Here is a 17,949-nt window from a genome sequence, read left to right as displayed (position 1 = left end):
CTCGCTTACGGAACAAGTAGCTCCTTTTTAGTGGTGATGATGCCAGAAATGGAGTGATCTGGAGAGATTTTCATCTTTCAAAGAGATTTTTTTTTTTTTGCCTGGCATCACCAAAGCACATCCTAAGCTTTCCAGGTATGACATCTGATGATCAGCAAGTAGGCTAGGTAAAATAAAGTTAACTGGATAACTGGATAAGAATATTCAGATTAGTTATTTGAACTTATATAACTTTATAGAAAAATAAGTGAATTTTTACTCAGTTTGGAGCAATGGAGGAAGAGGTAGAGCTTAGATATTTTTTAATATTAATGAGTCAAAAATAACATCATCATTCTACAACCCACACAGGCTATTAGAGTCAGCATTATCTTCAGTGTAAACGTTTCATTTGCAGGTATTTTTCTTCTACGATCGATTCGATAAGTCTTGGTCTTAGTGCTAACTATATATTTGAATTTTACATGAATGCGCTATTGTAAAACTGTTGTTGGCATCTCAAATTGTTGGTGAAATTCCAGGCCAATGTTATCTGAGGTGACTAGATTATAGTGAAAAAAACCAATAAAATAGATCTTTAAAATACATACTGTCTCTGTTTTAACACACATGTACATTTTGTGTGGTTCCCTTCAGAGCTAATTATACTGTTTTAAAACAATAACAGAGAAGCAAAGCATAAGGAAATATAAAGCTGCCCAACTGTGGAATCACCCACCTGACATTCTAGGCATACCATAGTCTAATTACCATGTATTGGCAGTCAGAACAGTTACGTAGAGGAGAAAGTTTAAAGCAAAGAGTTTCCAGTGTCTTATTATTTCTTACAGTATCCTGTCTATTTTTTCTATGAATATAAACAACAAGTTGCTCCGAAGATGTTTGCTTTGATATCCCCACCGTGTCTTTTCCTGCCAAGACCTGCCTGTCACCTGGTTCCATTTTGCTACAATACTTATTAGAGTTTGAAAATCATAACATTCAATTTCCTGCCTTTTCCTTGAATATGCAAACTATACAGCGAGAGCAGAACGAAGATTCTTTCATGGCCATTAAGGAGTATCCTTAATAGAATCCAAACTTGCTGGTGGTTCAGTTCTCAGTTCCACCATCTTCTTACTCCTGGGAAGCTTTCCAATGCTGGAAGGTAAATCTATATCCTGAGCCAGTTTTACCTAAGAAGCTCTTTTTCCCTTATATCTGTCCACCAAATTTCAATATCAAGAGTGCTTGACTTTCTGCTTACCATATGGAGGGGGTAAGTTTTACCCCACCCTGCCCTGCTGAACTGAGTATCTGGAGTGGCCACTGGGTTCAAGAAACAAATGGAAATGTTCCATGCAACTTCTTTGGAGTCTATCTTCCAACGTAGTATCTAAATCCATGCACTGCTGGCATCCTTTCTGGAAGCTAATTTGGCTTTATTTTCCAACCTGCTGCTGGTTCACACATAATTTGGCATTATGTATCAACAGCCTTAAAATCTTCATAGCCTTTGACTATAAGAAAATAATTTAAATCACTATGTTGTACACCTGACACTAATATAATATTGTAACTCATCAATACTTCAATTAAAAAATTAAAAATAAATTTAAAAAATAGTTTAACATTCAAAGACTTCTACAAAAGATATTCATCATGATATTTTTAATAAATTAAAAATTGAAAATCTTTTACTACTTAATGTCCAAGAATAAGAATCAGTTAAATAAATGTTGGTCAGGGAATTCCCTGGCGGTCCAGTGATTAGGACTCGGCACTTTCACTGCTGGGGCCCAGGTCCATCCCCTGGTCAGGGAACTAAGATCCCACAAGCTGCTCGGCCAAAAATCAATAAATAAGTAAATAAATAAATAAATAAATAAATAAATAAATAAATGTTGGTACATCTATAAAATGGAGTTTCAAGCAGCTCTGGTCAGCGTTTATATTCTAGAAGTATTTCTATAATGGCATGTCAAAAAGTCTCATACTGTAATCCCAAACAAAACTGCATGCACAGTATGATCTTAACTTCTTAACTGTGTATAAATAGCATGAACAAAGAGTGAGGGAAAAGAACGTATAGCAAAATATTAACAGTCGTAATTTTTATTCCTTTCTTATGTTCCAACTTTTTTCCCTATATATCTTTCTATAATTTCTATAATTTCCTGTAACGGGCATAAAGAAAATACAATTTTAAAAATTAAGATACAGAAGAAAAAGAAGGGGAGCAATTGATGGGCTGCATGTTTTCACGTCCATTCTACCTCCTAGGTGAGCCATATACTGCTCTCTGCTGTGGCACTTTGGCTAGAAATGTACACTATCCATTCTCCTACTGAAGACAAATAGCTAATTAGGGGTGATGATAAGAACCTGTGTCACCTGGTCTCTTCTTTTTCAGCACACGACGGTTTTGCCCTTTATATTAATTGAGATGAGGACATCACACCATGCGTATCCCAGCAGGAGCAGCGGACTGGCCGCCATATGTACCTTCTCTGTTGGCTATATATTATGGTAAGGACAGTGCCTGCTGGGCTTTCTTACTGTATTAGATTTTGCACTGCTAAATTTGGGCACATATTTCATTATGGATATAATCACTAACAGATTCACACTGCGTGCCTCATTTGGTCCAAGACCTGGGCTTTGTCTCATTTCCCCAGATGCTTATATTTTTAGAAAGTATATGCCAAACCTCACACAACAGGAATTTGTTGAACAATTCCATGTAAGCAGTGGTTCTTCCAAGGCTACATTTTTCAACTCTTTTTCAAACTAAATGTTTTTCTTGGACATCAGTTTTATTGCTTAAGGGCTTTTTTGCTTGGGATTTTTTGTTGTTGTTGCTTTTTTTGGGAGTGAGGGAGTTGCAGCAAATGCAAATGAGGACAGAAGAAATGACCTCTTAGAGGAGTGACTTCTATCCTCTAAGTGAAACAAGTGAAAATGTACATTTTCCTGAGTCAGTTTAAAACCTTTTCCAGAATTTGCTATTACATATAGCATGCATTTAATGGTTTTGTTTTGAAAAATTGAGATAAATAAATAGCAGGAAATCTCTGCTTTGTCTATTGGGCATGAATAAGCCCCAAGTGTGAGGTGCCAAATTTATCTGATAAAAGAATTTTTGCCTGTTGAGTTTACTTCACTTTAATTTCAGTTCTAACCATGTTTTAACATTTCAAAATTATTTATCTTAAGATAGTTTCTTATTTCTCTGTATAATTCCAAGTGCTCTTTGATATATTAGCATACACAGAAAAGGTCTCTCCCGTCAGCATTTCCGCCTCTTGGGACTCTCTTGTCCTGAGTTCTGGGTCACCACCACCTCCTTTAAGTCTTTAGGACTGAATCACGTTCTTCCAAACCCAGGACTGCACTTAATCCCACCAAAATCCTGCAGCACTTTGGGAGGTCCAGTCCCTGTGGAGCGTTTGGCTCCAGCCAGTCAAGAGATATAAAATAAAGGTCAGTACAGTACTTCACATACTCTGCCTGAATGATCACATAATGCTCCAAATCTGAACAAAAAGGGAACTTGCTTTTAGGAAGTCACACCCTGTGGCTGGATCTAAGGGGACATCCAGGCTACAGACCCCAGAACAAACATGCGGTCATGTTCAATTCCATCTGCCACTTCATTGATGAGTCACCGACTGTTCACGAGGACTGGGGAACGTTTGTTTTCCTAGTGACTTTTTAGATTTTTTTTTCTACCCAAAACATTAAGTATTGGCTTTCTCTGAAAGAAAAAATTCAAATGATCCGGGCTCACAGGTGAAGTGTGACTGTGAAATTATATCTTAAAAATGAATGCATGTGCTTTATACATAAGAACTTGATGTTCCAATGACTCTTATCTTTCAGAAGAGTCAGGTAGGAAAGCGAACAGTTATTCCAGGGTTGCTACAATGTTTACAACACGTCTGGAACTGCCTATAAATTTAGTTTAAAAATCAAACACCCGGGCTTCCCTGGTGGTGCAGTAGTTAAGAATCCGCCTGCCAATGCAGGGGACACAGGTTCAAGCCCTCGTCCAGGAAGATCCCATATGCCGCGGAGCAACTAAGTCCGTGCGCCACGACTACTGAGCCTGCGCTCTAGAGCCCGCGAGCCACAATTACTGAGCCCGGGTGCCACAACTACTGAAGCCCGCAAACCTAGAGCCCGTGCTCTGCAACAAGAGTAGCCCCCACTCGCCGCAGCTAGAGAAAGCCCATGCGCAGCAATGAAGACCCAACGCAGCCAAAAATAATAAATAAATAAATAAATAAATAATAAAAATGATAAATTTAAAAAATAAAAATAAAATGCCCTTCTCACCTCTCCCCCCGAAACACAGCCTCATTACTTTGTACTCATATTCACTTACCTGTGGGAAGGGAGGACTTTTACTCTGGGAACTCTGGGTGTATTTCTGTGAATTCATTTATATGCCATTAAATTATCTGAATCTTGTAGAGCCCCAGAGATTTTAGGAACTACATACTTTCTGATGGCTTTTCTTCCACTGTGGGTGCCATCAGTCCACATTCCAAAGAGACACGTGGGAAATACCACATAGTCTTCATTGTAGACCCCCAAGATCCCTCATTAAAATGAAGCATTACTCACGCTCTCTGTGCCAAGGGCGGCCTGCCAACTCTGCACCCTCCCTGAGCAAACCAGTGCTTGTTTGGACACGTATCTGCATTAACCAGCGAATTCTCCCAGCTATGTTCTGAGAAAGCTTTCAAAGTAGACTTTCCTTTGGTGTTCTGCCCTAGGCATTCATAGCTATGCCAAGAGCTAAACAATGCCCTTCACACCATGTCACATTATACAAACCCAGGGATTTTAATTGTCATCAAAAAAGTACTGGGTTTTACTCCCTTCCGGACTATCTCAGATGCGACGTACCAGTGACACAACAGCAAAAGGTTCAGGATGTGAAATCTTTACCATACCACATACCAGGCAGTTGTTCTGGACATTCCAGAACCTTATGCCAAAATGTAAGAAAGCATTCCTCTTGTCACAGGCTAATTATAAAGTAGATCTCCCTTAAAATCCTCTGTGTGGTTGAGCTGAATCTATACCTCCGAGGCTGCTGGCCAGCCTGCCTGTCTGCTTGGCTCTGATTCTAGCTTGCTGTCCATTTTCACAAGTCTCCCTACCCATCTGAATCTGCTGTCTTCCTAGGTTTGGGTCACAAGAGTTGAGAAAGCGAGGGACACCGGAGCTTTCCCTCATGGACTGGAGCCCACTGAGCTCCCACGCTCAGTGGCTCCACTTCCCAGCCCCCATCTCAGTCCGACCCAAGCTCAGCATCTGAAGTCATCCCAGACCCTTCCCTTGCCCACCTCCACTTGTCTTTCCACTTACCCAGGGGTCTGGGACACAAATATCCCCTGACTATTGATGGTGGGCTCTTAACTCCCTTTCTGTACACCTCTCCTCCACCATCCCTCCTCCGCGCATTTCTCTGCACCTTATTTGTGACATTTCCCCTTAATGAGTGAGAAGATCCATATTCTCCTATGCAGGACACAACGCAGAAGTCCCCTTGGTTTCTAATGCAACAGTAATTATCAGGAATTGTACTGAGTACTATTTATTCGACTGCTGTGCCAAAAGTGACTTTAAATATTACCGTATTTAGTTCCCCAAATAACACTTTGAGATAAGCATTATCTGGCTCATTTTACGGATAAGGACACCAAAGCTTAGAGAGATGATATGGCTTGCCCAAGGAAAAGACACTATTTTTGTTGTTGCCAGAACTACAGTTGACCCTTGAACAATGTGGGGCTTAGGTGTGCTGACCCTTGCCGCAGCGGAAAATCTGAGGATAATTTTACAGTCAGCTCCATATACATGGTTCTTCTGTATCTGCAATTCCTTCATATCTGAGGTTCCACATCCGTGGAGTCATCCACTCTCAGATCATGAGGTAGTGTCATAAGTATTTACTGAAAAAAACATCTGTGTCTAAGTGGACCATCGCAGTTCAAACCCATGTCGTTCAAGGGTGGACTGTACAGTGCGAGCCCTGGGGTGTGCCTGCAGAGTCTATACAGTGAACCATATATTCTCCACCCCTTCTTACTGTGTGAAGGGTAACGCTATGGGTGAACAAGTTGAGTTTTCAGTTTTTGTTTTGAAGCAATACATCAGAAGCAGCCAGGTCTAATCGTTAAGGCCACTTCCTGGGTTTGAATTCCCACTCCCACCCTTAACCTTTCTGGGCTTTAACTTATTCGGACATAAAATAGGGACAGGGATAGTATGTACCTCATGGGGTGGTGGTGAGGACTCAGTTACTCTATGTAGAGCCCATAGAACTATGCCTGGCAGACACTAAAAGTTTCTGTATTTGCTATTATTATTATTATTTCTACATTTGCAGTTCCGAGAAGCTCCTCAGCAATGGTAGCAAGAACACATGTTTTCTTCTCAAGGGTCTGAGAATTTTAGTTACGATGCTACAAGTCCTTTCTCTTCCTTTACTCATTCTTGCTCACTTATACACTCTTCACTTTAAGAATCCAAAACAATAAAGGATATAAAAATACAAATTTGTTTTTAAGTTTAAAAGGATCATCAGGAAATCTTGAAGGAGGGGCTGAGCAAAACAAGTGAACTTTAAGATCACGGGATGCTGACCGTTGTCACCCTCCAGTTGACAAATTCTACAAGAGCAGACGTCCTCACTCCACCTGGTGCAAGACTCCTGGTGGCCAATCTGTTCCTTGGATGTGGTGCCCTCTCCCCAGCACCTCACATCCTTGTCTCCCTGCAGTATTAGCTCTGCTTTTCAATCTGCAGGGCACACAAAGAGGAAACCACTGCAGAGCCTAGGAAATTTACATCCCCAGGGATTCAACAGCAGGTCTCCTGTGTGCTGAGGAGTCTTCTTGCTGCCTCTGGCCATCATCCCCTCCCACGGTGGTTCTCATTCAGCCAGAGCCCACCTGAGATCTAAGGGGCCGTGCATAGTACATGCTGACCACTACATGCAGGGCACAGTCAAAAGCAAGGAGGCATTAGTGAAGTGGAGAAGATGGGTCCTGGGAGTGTCTTCTCATGGATAAACATTTCTTATCACTGCAGTGAGCTTATATAAAGGAAAATAGAAATTTCTGTTGTCTCGGGGCCCTAGTCGTTTTTGATAAATTCCACACTCCAAATCCTACTGCCCCAAATGTGTCCATTGTACAACTTTCCAACCTAGAAAATAAAACAAAGTAAAATCATAGTGAAGTGTGATCTTTCTTTTATGATATAAACTTAAATTGTCCAAAATCAGAATTTTATCACCACCAAACTTGATTATGCCTCAGCCGTGCAATTGCAGATTTTTTTTTGTTTTCTTATTGAAACGTTTCTATATTTCCTCAAATTTTTGCTGGAAACATACATTATTTTTAAAGTAGAGAAAAAATTCTTAAAAGTAAAAATAAGAGTGTACTCTAATTAAGAAGTCTTGGAAAGAATATTAAGCCTTGAACGAGTAAAAATTTTTGCATAAAATTTGCACCTGCTTCACTAAGAAAATTAAATTTTGGACCACATTAAACTCCTGTTTAATTGGATGTTTCTTCACCAGTTAAACAGATCTGGCCAGTAGATGACCAGCATTTTCTTCTGTTCAACTTGAATCTTTCACTCGACCATAACTGCCTACTCTGTTGACTTTTACATCTGGGATAGTGTGTGAAAGTTTTCCTAATTTCCTGGCATCGGAAAACTGGAACCAAGCTGAAAGAGTGACATGCTAAGTGCCTCCCATTCTGAAGAGAGATACCTTTCTTGGGTCTTATAAGAGACAGCCAGAGGACCCTGCTTCCTTACCCATCCCCAAAGCCATCCACACTCTTTGCCATGGCCATCCTCGCCACCCTCCTTCCTCAGCCTGGCTGGGGAAGAGGGAGAGGGTCTTTGCATTCTTGAGTTTGGGGTCTAGGGGAGCTACTGGGAAAGGAAGTGCCTCCCCACACTTGCCAAAGCCAGTTAGTTTTAAGAGGCTCCAAAAGAAGCCCTGGTAAATATCCAGGGTGAGACAGGAATCTAATTTAGGAATCAGACTTGTTAACCTTCCTTATGCCTCCTACCTGAGCAAAGAAAGCGGCATTGGAAGGATATGGCAGGGTGGAGAGAGGGGCAGCTGTAGAGCAGCCTAGATCCTACCATCGTAAGTGACAAAGATAGATGGGTAAGTTTCTTGTGGATCTGGTGTGACATCAAGGGAGGTTGCTGGGCTTGAACTATCCACTCAAGAAGTCCAGCCCCTGGACAAGGGTTTCCCAGGGGCAAAAAACTAGACGGTTCCGCTGTGGGCAGGAGCCAAGGGGTGTTGAAGAGGGCAAGCTGGAGCCAGCCAGGCTCCCACAATGTCTGCAAGTGGAGAAGCCCTTCAGAGACCCCCTACAAACCTCCTGCCTATGTACCCCATGCACAAGTGAGCATCTGAGAATCAGCCTCATAGCCTGAATCAGTGCGAATTTGGTATTAGCCAGAGGAGCAGTGGCAACCACTTGTACAACTATAGGCAATGAAGACAGAAGATATTCATCCTCCCATTTCACTTCCTGGATGGAGAAGAGACATCCCAGAATCAGGATTTACCCTCCCCTTCTACATCAAGGTACTGGAGTGGAGGGCAGCATGAAAATGTAGCGTCCCCTCCTGCCCAAGGCTCCAGCGATAATCCTGGTGTGTTCAAGGAAAGCAGAAAGCCAGTGTGTTGGAGCAGAGCAAGAGGGAGAGTGAACAGAGACTCTTGGGGTGGAGGGAGGGTCATGTAGGACCTCGTAGGCCATTGTAAGGACTGTGTCCTTAATTCAGAATGAAATTGAGAGTCACTGGAAAGTTTTTTTTTTTTTAATTTTATTTATTTATTTATTTATTTATGGCTGTGTTGGGTCTTCGTTACTGTGCGAGGGCTTTCTCTAGTTGCAGCAGGTGGGGGCCACTCTTCATCGCGGTGCGCGGGCCTCTCACTATCGCAGTCTCTCTTGTTGCAGAGCACAGGCTCCAGACGCGCAGGCTCAGTAGTTGTGGCTCACGGGCCCAGCTGCTCCGCGGCATGTGGGATCCTCCCAGACCAGGGCTCGAACCCATGTCCCCTGCATTGGCAGGCAGATTCTCAACCACTGCGCCACCAGGGAAACCCCACTGGGAAGTTCTGAACAGAGAATTGACATGATCTTAGAGGTTTTTAAAAATTCACTTTAGCTACTGTGTTAAGAACAGATGGAGGCAAGGATGGAACAAGAGAGCAGTTAAGAAACTATAGAAGTCATTTTGGAGGGAGATGATGTGATTTGGACCAAGGTGGTAGAAATGGCAGTGTGAGAAATAGTAGGATTCTGAATATATTTTGAAGATAGAATCAACTGTATTTCCTGTTTAATTTAGACCAAATCCAAATTAAACTCCAGACTCAAACCCCTTTAATACTTTTTAACTTCGGTGTGTGATAGGCAGAATAATGATTCCCAAAGATGTCCACATCCTAATCCCCGGAACCTGTGACTATGTCACTTCACATGACAAAAGAGACTTTGCGGATGTGATTACATTAAAGATATTGACCTGAGGAGATTAGCCTGCATTATCCAAGGGGGCCCAATCTAATCGTAAAAGGAGAGACCCTTTCCCGCTGTGGTCAGAGAGAGATGTGACTGGGAGAACAGTCAGACACACGTGCTGTGAAAAGGACTCAAACGACATTTGCTGGCTTTGAAGATGGAGTAAGAGGCTATAAACTAAGGAGTACGGGCTGTCTCTAGAAGCTACAAAAGTCAAGGAAACAGATTTTCCTCCAGAGCCTCCAGAAAGGCATGCATCCCCACCAACATCTTGATGTTAGTCCCATGAGACCTGTGTTGGATTTCTAACCTACAGAATTAGAAGATAAATTTGTGTGGTTTCAAGCCACAGAGCTTGTGGTAATGTGGTACAGTAACAACAGACAACCCATACACTTGAGCAAGTCACTTAGTCTCTGTGGACCTCAGTTTCCCCATCTGAAAAAAAAGAGGGTGATGATACTTAGGCAGGATTGCTGTGAGAATCAGAAAAATGGGTACAAAATGCCTGCCATTGGCACTCAGTACAGTATCCATTGTTGTTGATCTGTGTTTATGCTAAGAATACGCAGTCCTTAGGGGGCCTGAATCAGCCCCTTTCTGCATGTTTCTTCACTCGTTAACCTGTCATGCTACTCTGGCAGGTAGAGGTCCATATCCTTGAAGTCAGACAGTCCTTGTTCAGATCCCCTCTTCCTAAGGGCTTTGAGCAAATTACTTTTTCTCTCTTAGCCTCATTTTTACCACCTCTAAAATGGGAGGTCATGCCTGCACATTATCTCCCACTAGAGATAATAGATTATTGAGCACGTGGGTCACTCAAGAAATGATAATATCTTTCCTTCCTCCCAGGCGATAAAAATCCTGAGTGTCTGAGTCTCTGTGAAAAGGTCTCATTTCTCTCTCTTCCTCTTTTCCCCACCATCCTTATTTTCATTTTATCCTCGGCTCTTCTTAAGGATTTTGGTCCTGCTTGGTGGGGTTTGTGTCTCCTTGCTACCTATTAAGAATGCTAAAGAGTGTTCTGAAAATTTCTTATGCTTCATGTACTAAGTTATTCCCCAAGCTCTGCTTTTCCCCTGAGATTTGAGAATGTCGTTGCTTTCCCATTATTCTAATCTGTTTGTTTCTACAAACACTTTGTGTAGTGGTAGTTGTTGTTTTCTTATCCTCTGAGGAGGAGAAGCCTATCTAGACAGTTGAGGACTTGCCAAGTAGGAGTGTGGCTGGCACGGGACTCCTCAGAGTGTCCATTTGGGTGCTGGTTGAATCAGCATCTGGACAGAAAAGGTTTTTGTGTACCATCCATCTCAATTCCCAGTGTTTATTATTCTGAGTTTCATCTTCTCTTACCCCGAACAGCTGGTTCTCAGGCATCCTGGCTATACATGAAGAACTAGAATTGCCCATATGCTATTAACCAGGCCCCTCACCAAGACCATTTTATATGCGCTTATGACCTTTCCCCCACTCCTCAACACCCCTACCCTCCATCCACCCCAACACTACTACTTCTCTTCCCTGCCGTCTTCCGGAACCGCCGTTTGGATGCTGCTTGTGCCTTTGATGCTATCGGCAATTTTACTTTGTATTTCTCCAGCCAGCTCTGCCCATCCCCCTCCCCCTCCCCCTCACTGTCCCCTGTCCTCTCTCAGCAGACGGCCTAGTCTTTAACTTCGCAGAGAATGTAAAAAACTCTCTGGGCATCATTTGCTGCCTCTTCCCACTCTACCCAAACCTCAGTGCTGGAGTTCTTTGGAGTTCAGCACACGGTCTTTTTCTCTTTTTGTTTATTATTTTTAATTTTTTTTTTTTGTGGCAAGAATACTTAACTTGAAATCTACCCTTGTAACCTAGGTCCTCTTTTTTTAGTACCTCTTCTCCCTGGATAAATCCATCCACTCCGTGTTTACAACTACCTCCATCTCAGATCTCCAGCTCGGAGCTCTCTCCTGGTGTCCGCTCACAAGCCTCTCACGCTTAGCAACTGCAAACCAAACTCATGCAGTGCCTGCTTTCCCAATCACACCCCCAAACTTGTATCCCCTTGGCATTGCCACCCATCCAGTTATTCATGCCAGAAATCTATGAAACCACCTCTTCAGCCCACCTCTCTTGGGCCTATTACAGAGAATCATCCACCAATTTCTAGCTTCTACACCTCTGAAGTACTTTTAGAATCCGTACACTTTGCTCCCTCTCCACTGCCAACACCATGGTCCAAGCTGCAGTCATCCCTCGCCTGAACCACTGCTTAGAGCTGGCATTCCCCCACTGCCACCCCATCTACATGTAGGATCCCTCAGCTCTTTTTTAAAAATACATATGATCATGCCACTCCCTTGCTCAGAGAATGTGGATGACTTCCCATTGCTTCTAGGGATAAAGTCCAAAATTCCTTTACATGGCTTAGGGGACCTGCGTTACGTGACCCCACCAACCTCTCTGGCCTTATCCTCCTCCTCTTCCCCCTTTGCTTATTACAGCCACGGTGACCTTCTCACTGATGGTCAAGAGCTATACGTTCCTTCCAGCTTCAAAGCTTCCACCTGCCCCACACCACCATCCAAACCCCATCTCTCCTCAGTCACATCACCCATAATTATTAGTTACAAATCCTACACATCCTTCAGGTAGTAGCTGAAATCTCTTTCTCAGGGAGACCTTCTCTGATTCCCAAGACTTTGGTCAGCCCCTCGGTGGTACACTACTGCAGTCACCTGTTCATTTCCATCTAGGAAGTGAAAAACCAGTTGTTATTACAGAGAATAACATGTCCCTCTGTTATATGGTTATTTGGTTAATTTTTTTTCAAAGTCTGCCACCCAAAACCCCTCCCTTCACTATCTAGAGGGAGAGAAAGAAAGTTGCAATGATCTTCAAGAAAATAAAAAGAGCCTCTTCGTCTACAGTTTTCTAAGGGTTTATACAAATCCATTCTCTTTAGACATCACATCAATCAAATTGTCAGAGAAACCATTCTTAAGTAGATTACTTAATAAGAGAAATTGTGATGATAGTATGTGAGTTTTAAATACAAGCAGATAAAGTAAGGAAACAATTTTAAATTATATATATTTTACACCTACCTTACACTTAGCTCAATCATAACCATGTAAAGTGTTTATGATACTCCTACCATCTACTCCTCTGATGTTGAATTTCAGCTTTATTGCCACTTCTCCTACTTGCCTGGTTCATTTAAGTTGCCAACTGACGTTGATAGACATGTAGGAGGGCTCACAGTCTGTGCACCTCGCCAGAGTAACATCCTATAGGGGATCCTGGGGAGGTGACCCAGTTCAGGCAATAAAAAATTCCAGGTAAAGGAAAGATCCATTTATTAGCCAAAGTACAGCCTCTCCATTTCCCTGAGGGGAGCCTTCTCGATGTCTTGGAGAACGTAAGAGTGTTTTGAAGGCTCAGAACATATTCTCTGGCGGCTGCATGGGTGGGATTACGTAAAGCTCTTTGCCGTGATCCCAGGCCCGCCCGGTCCCGCCTTCAGCAGGTGGTTTCCACAGCCTGCGATAACTGGGCAGAAGCATGTTCCCCGCACTGCATCACCCACAGCACCCAGCAGGGCTGGGCTCCCAGGAGACACAAAATGAAAACCAACTGAAAATAATTCAGATGAGGAGACATCTGCGCCAGAGTTGAGCTTATACCCCAAGAGTCAAAAGAAATTTACAGCCCCAAAGACCTTGTGTTTGAGATATAATGGAAATGGCAAGAGAACTTGGTCTAAAATACCCATGCAAAACTTTGTCTTTATACATTTAAGTAGGCCCATTTCTCTAATAATTTTCAAAGTAAGAGAAGGAACTAGCTTGATTATTATTATCATATTTTAATTCTCCCATATTCTGAAAGAACCAGGTCCATGTAGATTCAGGATGAAATTCCTTAACTCTCTCCAGCAGGTATTTATTTATTGAGTCCCTCCCACGCGCCAGGCATGGTGCTAAGTGCAGGAGGTAAACAGTATATAAAGCTTTGGCTCTGTCCTCAGGAGCTTACAGTCTGTTGGAGGATACAGGGAGATTAAAAAGCTATTACCCTACAGTTCATAAGTGCTATGTATAAGAGAAGAAATACAGGAGGCTCTCAGAGTCCAGAGGTACATTCCCTATCCCAAACTTACGGGGTCATGGAAGGCTTCCCTGAAGAAGTGACGTGTAAGCTGGGCCTTGAGGGTGAATAAGAGTTAGCCATATGAAGGTCCCGGGTAAGGGTATCCAGGGCAGAGAAGGGAGATGGCCTGGAAGCAAGAAAGAGCAAATCACAGTCAGGCAGTGAAAGAAGTTTAGTGCACCTGGAACCACTGGCATTTTCCCAACTCCAATCACTACCTCTACTCTCCCCACCACAAATGCTTTATTTTACCTCTCCACAACATCCTTCTTTGAGTTGGGTTTTTGTTTGGTTGGTTGGTTGGTTGATTTGCCTGTTTCCTGAGATGCCGGGCTGTGTATGGCTGCTCCGTCAGCCTCCTTGACAGGCCCCATTCGTCTGCTCACTCCCTAACGCTCAAGCCTCTGAGCAAGCTTTCCCCACCACCTCCCATTCACTTTCTACTTCTTGGCCAAAGATTATTTTAAAATGCAAATCTGATCCTGTCAATGCTCCTACTCAAAACTCTTCAGTAGTTTTTTTTTTTTTTCTGTTTTGGTAGCACTTTTATTTTTCCTTATACCATGACATATCCTTGGGCCATGATATTCTCACCTGACAGTAGAAAAACAAGATGTTTCAGTCATCCTTAAAAGCTGAGAATTCCGTACAAAAATCTCACGTAAATTAAAACAGTGCATAAATTTGCAGGTACAAATACAAATCGTTTTGCGACTATAGTGAGTAATTTAGCCCCATGATATTCTGCTGGAAAAACATTGGATAAGAAAGAAAATGGAGTCTGAAAGCTTGGGTTAGCTATGTTTCTTAGCTGTGATGGAAGACTGCAAGAAAGAAGTCACAATTCATTCATAAATTCTTGCCAGCCTCTAGAGAAATCCAGAAATTGTCATTAGTGCTCTGTTCAGATCTGATCAGGCCCCAGAGGGGTGAACAGCTCACAAGAAATTGTCGTCAGATCAGGCCAAGTCCCTTCCATAGACACATTACCCTTTGCCTCCCTTGGTTACACAAAATCTTCAACCAGATACACTAATCTTTAAACCAAATGTACGTACAGAATTTCAGAAAACATGTTATAAATAGTTAACTTGAGTACAATGTGAAATGGTGCTATTTGCCTGCCTATCAGGCAAGGGCAGGTGTCTTTTTAAAAAAGACATATTCGGGTAGATGAGTCTAACATAAGATACGTACCTCTGCCAGGGCAAACTTGTACTTGTGAACTAACTCGTACAGAAAGTCAGTGTATCTGCCAGCAGTCCATTTAAAAGTATCTGCAGTGGCCAATGCCGGACTCATCAGAGCCCTGCTTGCTGGTCCACATCAGCTGGAGTAGCCAGATACCATATTTGCACTCAGAGGAGTGATCATCTTAATTGTCATCGTGGTTGGTTCCAGGGCTGTGCATCTGTTTGTGTTCTAAAGTCACTAACACCAAGATACTTGGTGATCCCACCAGACCACACGGTGCACATTGTGTTGGCATATAGGTCCTTTCCAATATCAGCATCACATCTTTAGGTTGAATTGGAAGCATTCCCGTGAATGCCAGGATTCCATGCCCAAGAAGAATGGCTGGAAAGCGCTCCCGGATCTCAGAGCCTCCCACGGCTGGAGAGCCTTAGCTGACGTCAGGGAGCTCAGTTCTCTTCTCCAGGGAGGACGGGAAGCAGCACGAGCTCCTGTTTGACAACCAGGGTGGGGCAGCCCCTCTTCTCCTTGATGTCATGTGCAATTTCTGCTGTGGCAGTGAAGCTGTAACTTCTTTTTCTCACAACCTTTAGAAATATTCTTCCCAGTATGAGCTAGGTCGGTCCAGAAACAGGATAACATGGAGCATGCGTAACCCTCCTAGATGGGCATCGTGTGGGTGACAGCATCACCCCAAGTCTGTACACGCAGCAGTGTATGACCAGAGGCGCACGGGGACAGCACAGCTGGAAGAGCAGCATGCACGGCTGGTTACTGAAGGGGTCAAACAGGACCTGTGACAAGTGGCCTTGAGGTCCAAGGGAGCTTCACCAGGGAGAGCACGGTGTTTCCCAGGAGCAGCAGGAATCACCGCAGTAGGTGTGGTGCCAGATTCCCCTCCTCAGCCGGTAGGAACCGAGCTACGTTCATCAGAGTTCTTCTCTGACAGACACCTCTCTTGTTCTGGGTTCGTCGTCCGTATGGTTTTCCTTCTGCCCCATACCTACCATTACGTCCTGTTATCTTTGGCAATAAATAACAGAAGGTAACCAGGCACAGGGGTTATCGTCCCCAGCAGAGACCCCTTTGCTCGTGCCTGAGCCATTGTTGAGGGAAAGAACCGCGAGTTCTTGATTCTTCCTGTGACTTTCATTTGCTGCATGCATAGATGGAGAAGAACTGGCCATGAAGCAGTGACGGTACCATTTCACACTGTACTCAGCTATTTATAACATGCTTTCTGAAATTCTGTACATACATTTGGTTTAAAGTTTAGTACATCCAGTTGGAGGTTTTGTGTAACCAAGGAACGCTAGGGGTAATGTGTCTATGGAAGGGACTTGGCCTGATCTGACGGCTCTTCAGCCAGCTGACAATTTCTTGTGAGCTGTTCACCCCTCTGGGGCCTGATCAGATCTGAACAGAGCACTAATGACAATTTTTGGATTTCTCTAGAGGCCCTGTGAGATCTCGCCCCTGCCTACCTGTGCTACCTCCTCTTCCCGTCCTTGCGCTCTCACCCCCCACCCTCCAGCCACACTCCACTTCTTCCCATCCCTCAGAGCTGCCACGCTCTTTCTTGCCTCAAGACATTCACACATGCTTTTCCCTCACTGATCACTTGATTTCCAGCCCAACCCCTTAACCTACTGAGAGGTTATCTACCCGCCCTTGGATTTTTACCTTAAACATCACTTCTTCCAAGAAACCTTCCCTGATTCCTCATCTAGTTTAGGTCTGTACTGCTTCTTCCTTCCTGCTTCTTGCTTATTTGGAATTACTCCTTAGATATCTGGCTTTCCTACTGGATGGGCATGTCCTGAGGGTGGGAGCTAGGCCTCTTCTGTTTTTTCTATATCCCCACCTCCTAGCATAATGTTTGTGCAAAGCGTTTGTCAAGAGGGAAGAGATATGGGGATATATATATATATGTATATGTATAACTGACTCACTTTGTTATAAAGCAGAAACTAACACACCATTGTAAAACAATTATACTCCAATAAAAATGTTAAAAAACAAAAACAACACAGAAATGAAAGAATGAGGAAAGGCTATAAGCAAATGTTAAGGTTTGGTGACCACAAGCTGAGTAAATTATCTCTTGATTTCTGTTTTCATTGTGACATGAAATTATCTAAATGCAAGGAGAAAGGTGGGTGACAAAGAAGGGGTTTTTTGTTTTCTTTTTAAAGAAAGAATAATATAATATACCCCTCTTATCCATCACCTAGTTTCAACAATTATCAATATATTGCCAAACGTGTTTCACCTACACCTCCAGCTTGTTTTTTTATAGAGATATAGTTTACATACCATAGAATTCACCCTTTTAAAGTGTACAATCCAGGGGTTTTTAGAATATTCACAAAGTTGTGCAACCATTACCCTAATTCCAGAACATTTTTATCACCCCCTAAAGAATCCCTGTACCCTTTAAGCAATCACTGTCCCGTCCATCCCCTCGTCCCCCAGACCCCAGCAGTGACTCATCTGCTTTCTGTCTATATGCATTTGCCTATTCTGGACATTTCATATAAATGGAATCATACAAAATGTGGTCTTTATGCTGGCTTCTTTCACTTGTCATAATGATTTCAAGGCTCATCCATGTTGTAGTACAAATTCATACTTCAGACATTTTTATAGCCAAATAATATGTCATTGTATGGATATACCACAATTCTTTTATCCATTTATCAGTTGATGGACATTTTTGGATTATTTCCACGTTTTTGGCTGAAGATGGAAATGTGAAGGTATAAGGTATCCACATAATTAAAGGGAGAAGAGCTAACAGGGAAGCAGAAGGATGTCAGGCCACAGAGAGGACCCATTTGAATTGAGACCAAAAATAATGCTGCACAGGCATGTAACTTTATGACACACAAAACCCTTTAAACGTGAGCTCTGCCTCTTCTCCAGAACTGCACAAGCCAGTTCTACTAATCTTCTTGTAGTTCCCCAAACCTCCCTTGGTCTGTCTTACCTCTGGCATTTGCAGTATCCTCTCCATGGGGACCATTTTCTTCCAGGCTTTACTCCCACATGCAGT

The 17,949-nt window shown here is 42.9% G+C and overlaps 1 protein-coding gene and 1 long non-coding RNA gene across 4 annotated transcripts in view; both read left to right on the top strand.

Moving 5' to 3' along the window:
• The window catches only part of LOC309667029, a 416,481-nt gene that overhangs the window by 216,409 nt on the left and 182,123 nt on the right, over positions 1–17,949 (top strand). The gene's annotated exons all lie outside the window — the stretch shown is intronic.
• The window catches only part of AIG1 (androgen induced 1), a 230,541-nt gene that overhangs the window by 187,692 nt on the left and 24,900 nt on the right, over positions 1–17,949 (top strand). For 2 of the 3 annotated variants that reach the window (XM_082474923.1, XM_082474921.1), the window contains exon 4: positions 2,393–2,508. The exons of the other annotated variant lie outside the window; for it this stretch is intronic. In XM_082474923.1, the coding sequence (XP_082331049.1) occupies positions 2,393–2,508 (116 nt within the window). The remainder of the gene's footprint in view (positions 1–2,392; positions 2,509–17,949) is intronic. 3 annotated transcript variants of the gene reach the window in all.

Source organism: Balaenoptera physalus (genome assembly GCF_965194825.1).
Source record: "Balaenoptera physalus genome assembly, chromosome: 9".
NCBI lineage: Eukaryota > Metazoa > Chordata > Mammalia > Artiodactyla > Balaenopteridae > Balaenoptera > Balaenoptera physalus.
The sequence above is the reverse complement of the archived record's forward strand: the minus strand, read 5'-3'. Positions and strand labels throughout refer to the sequence as shown.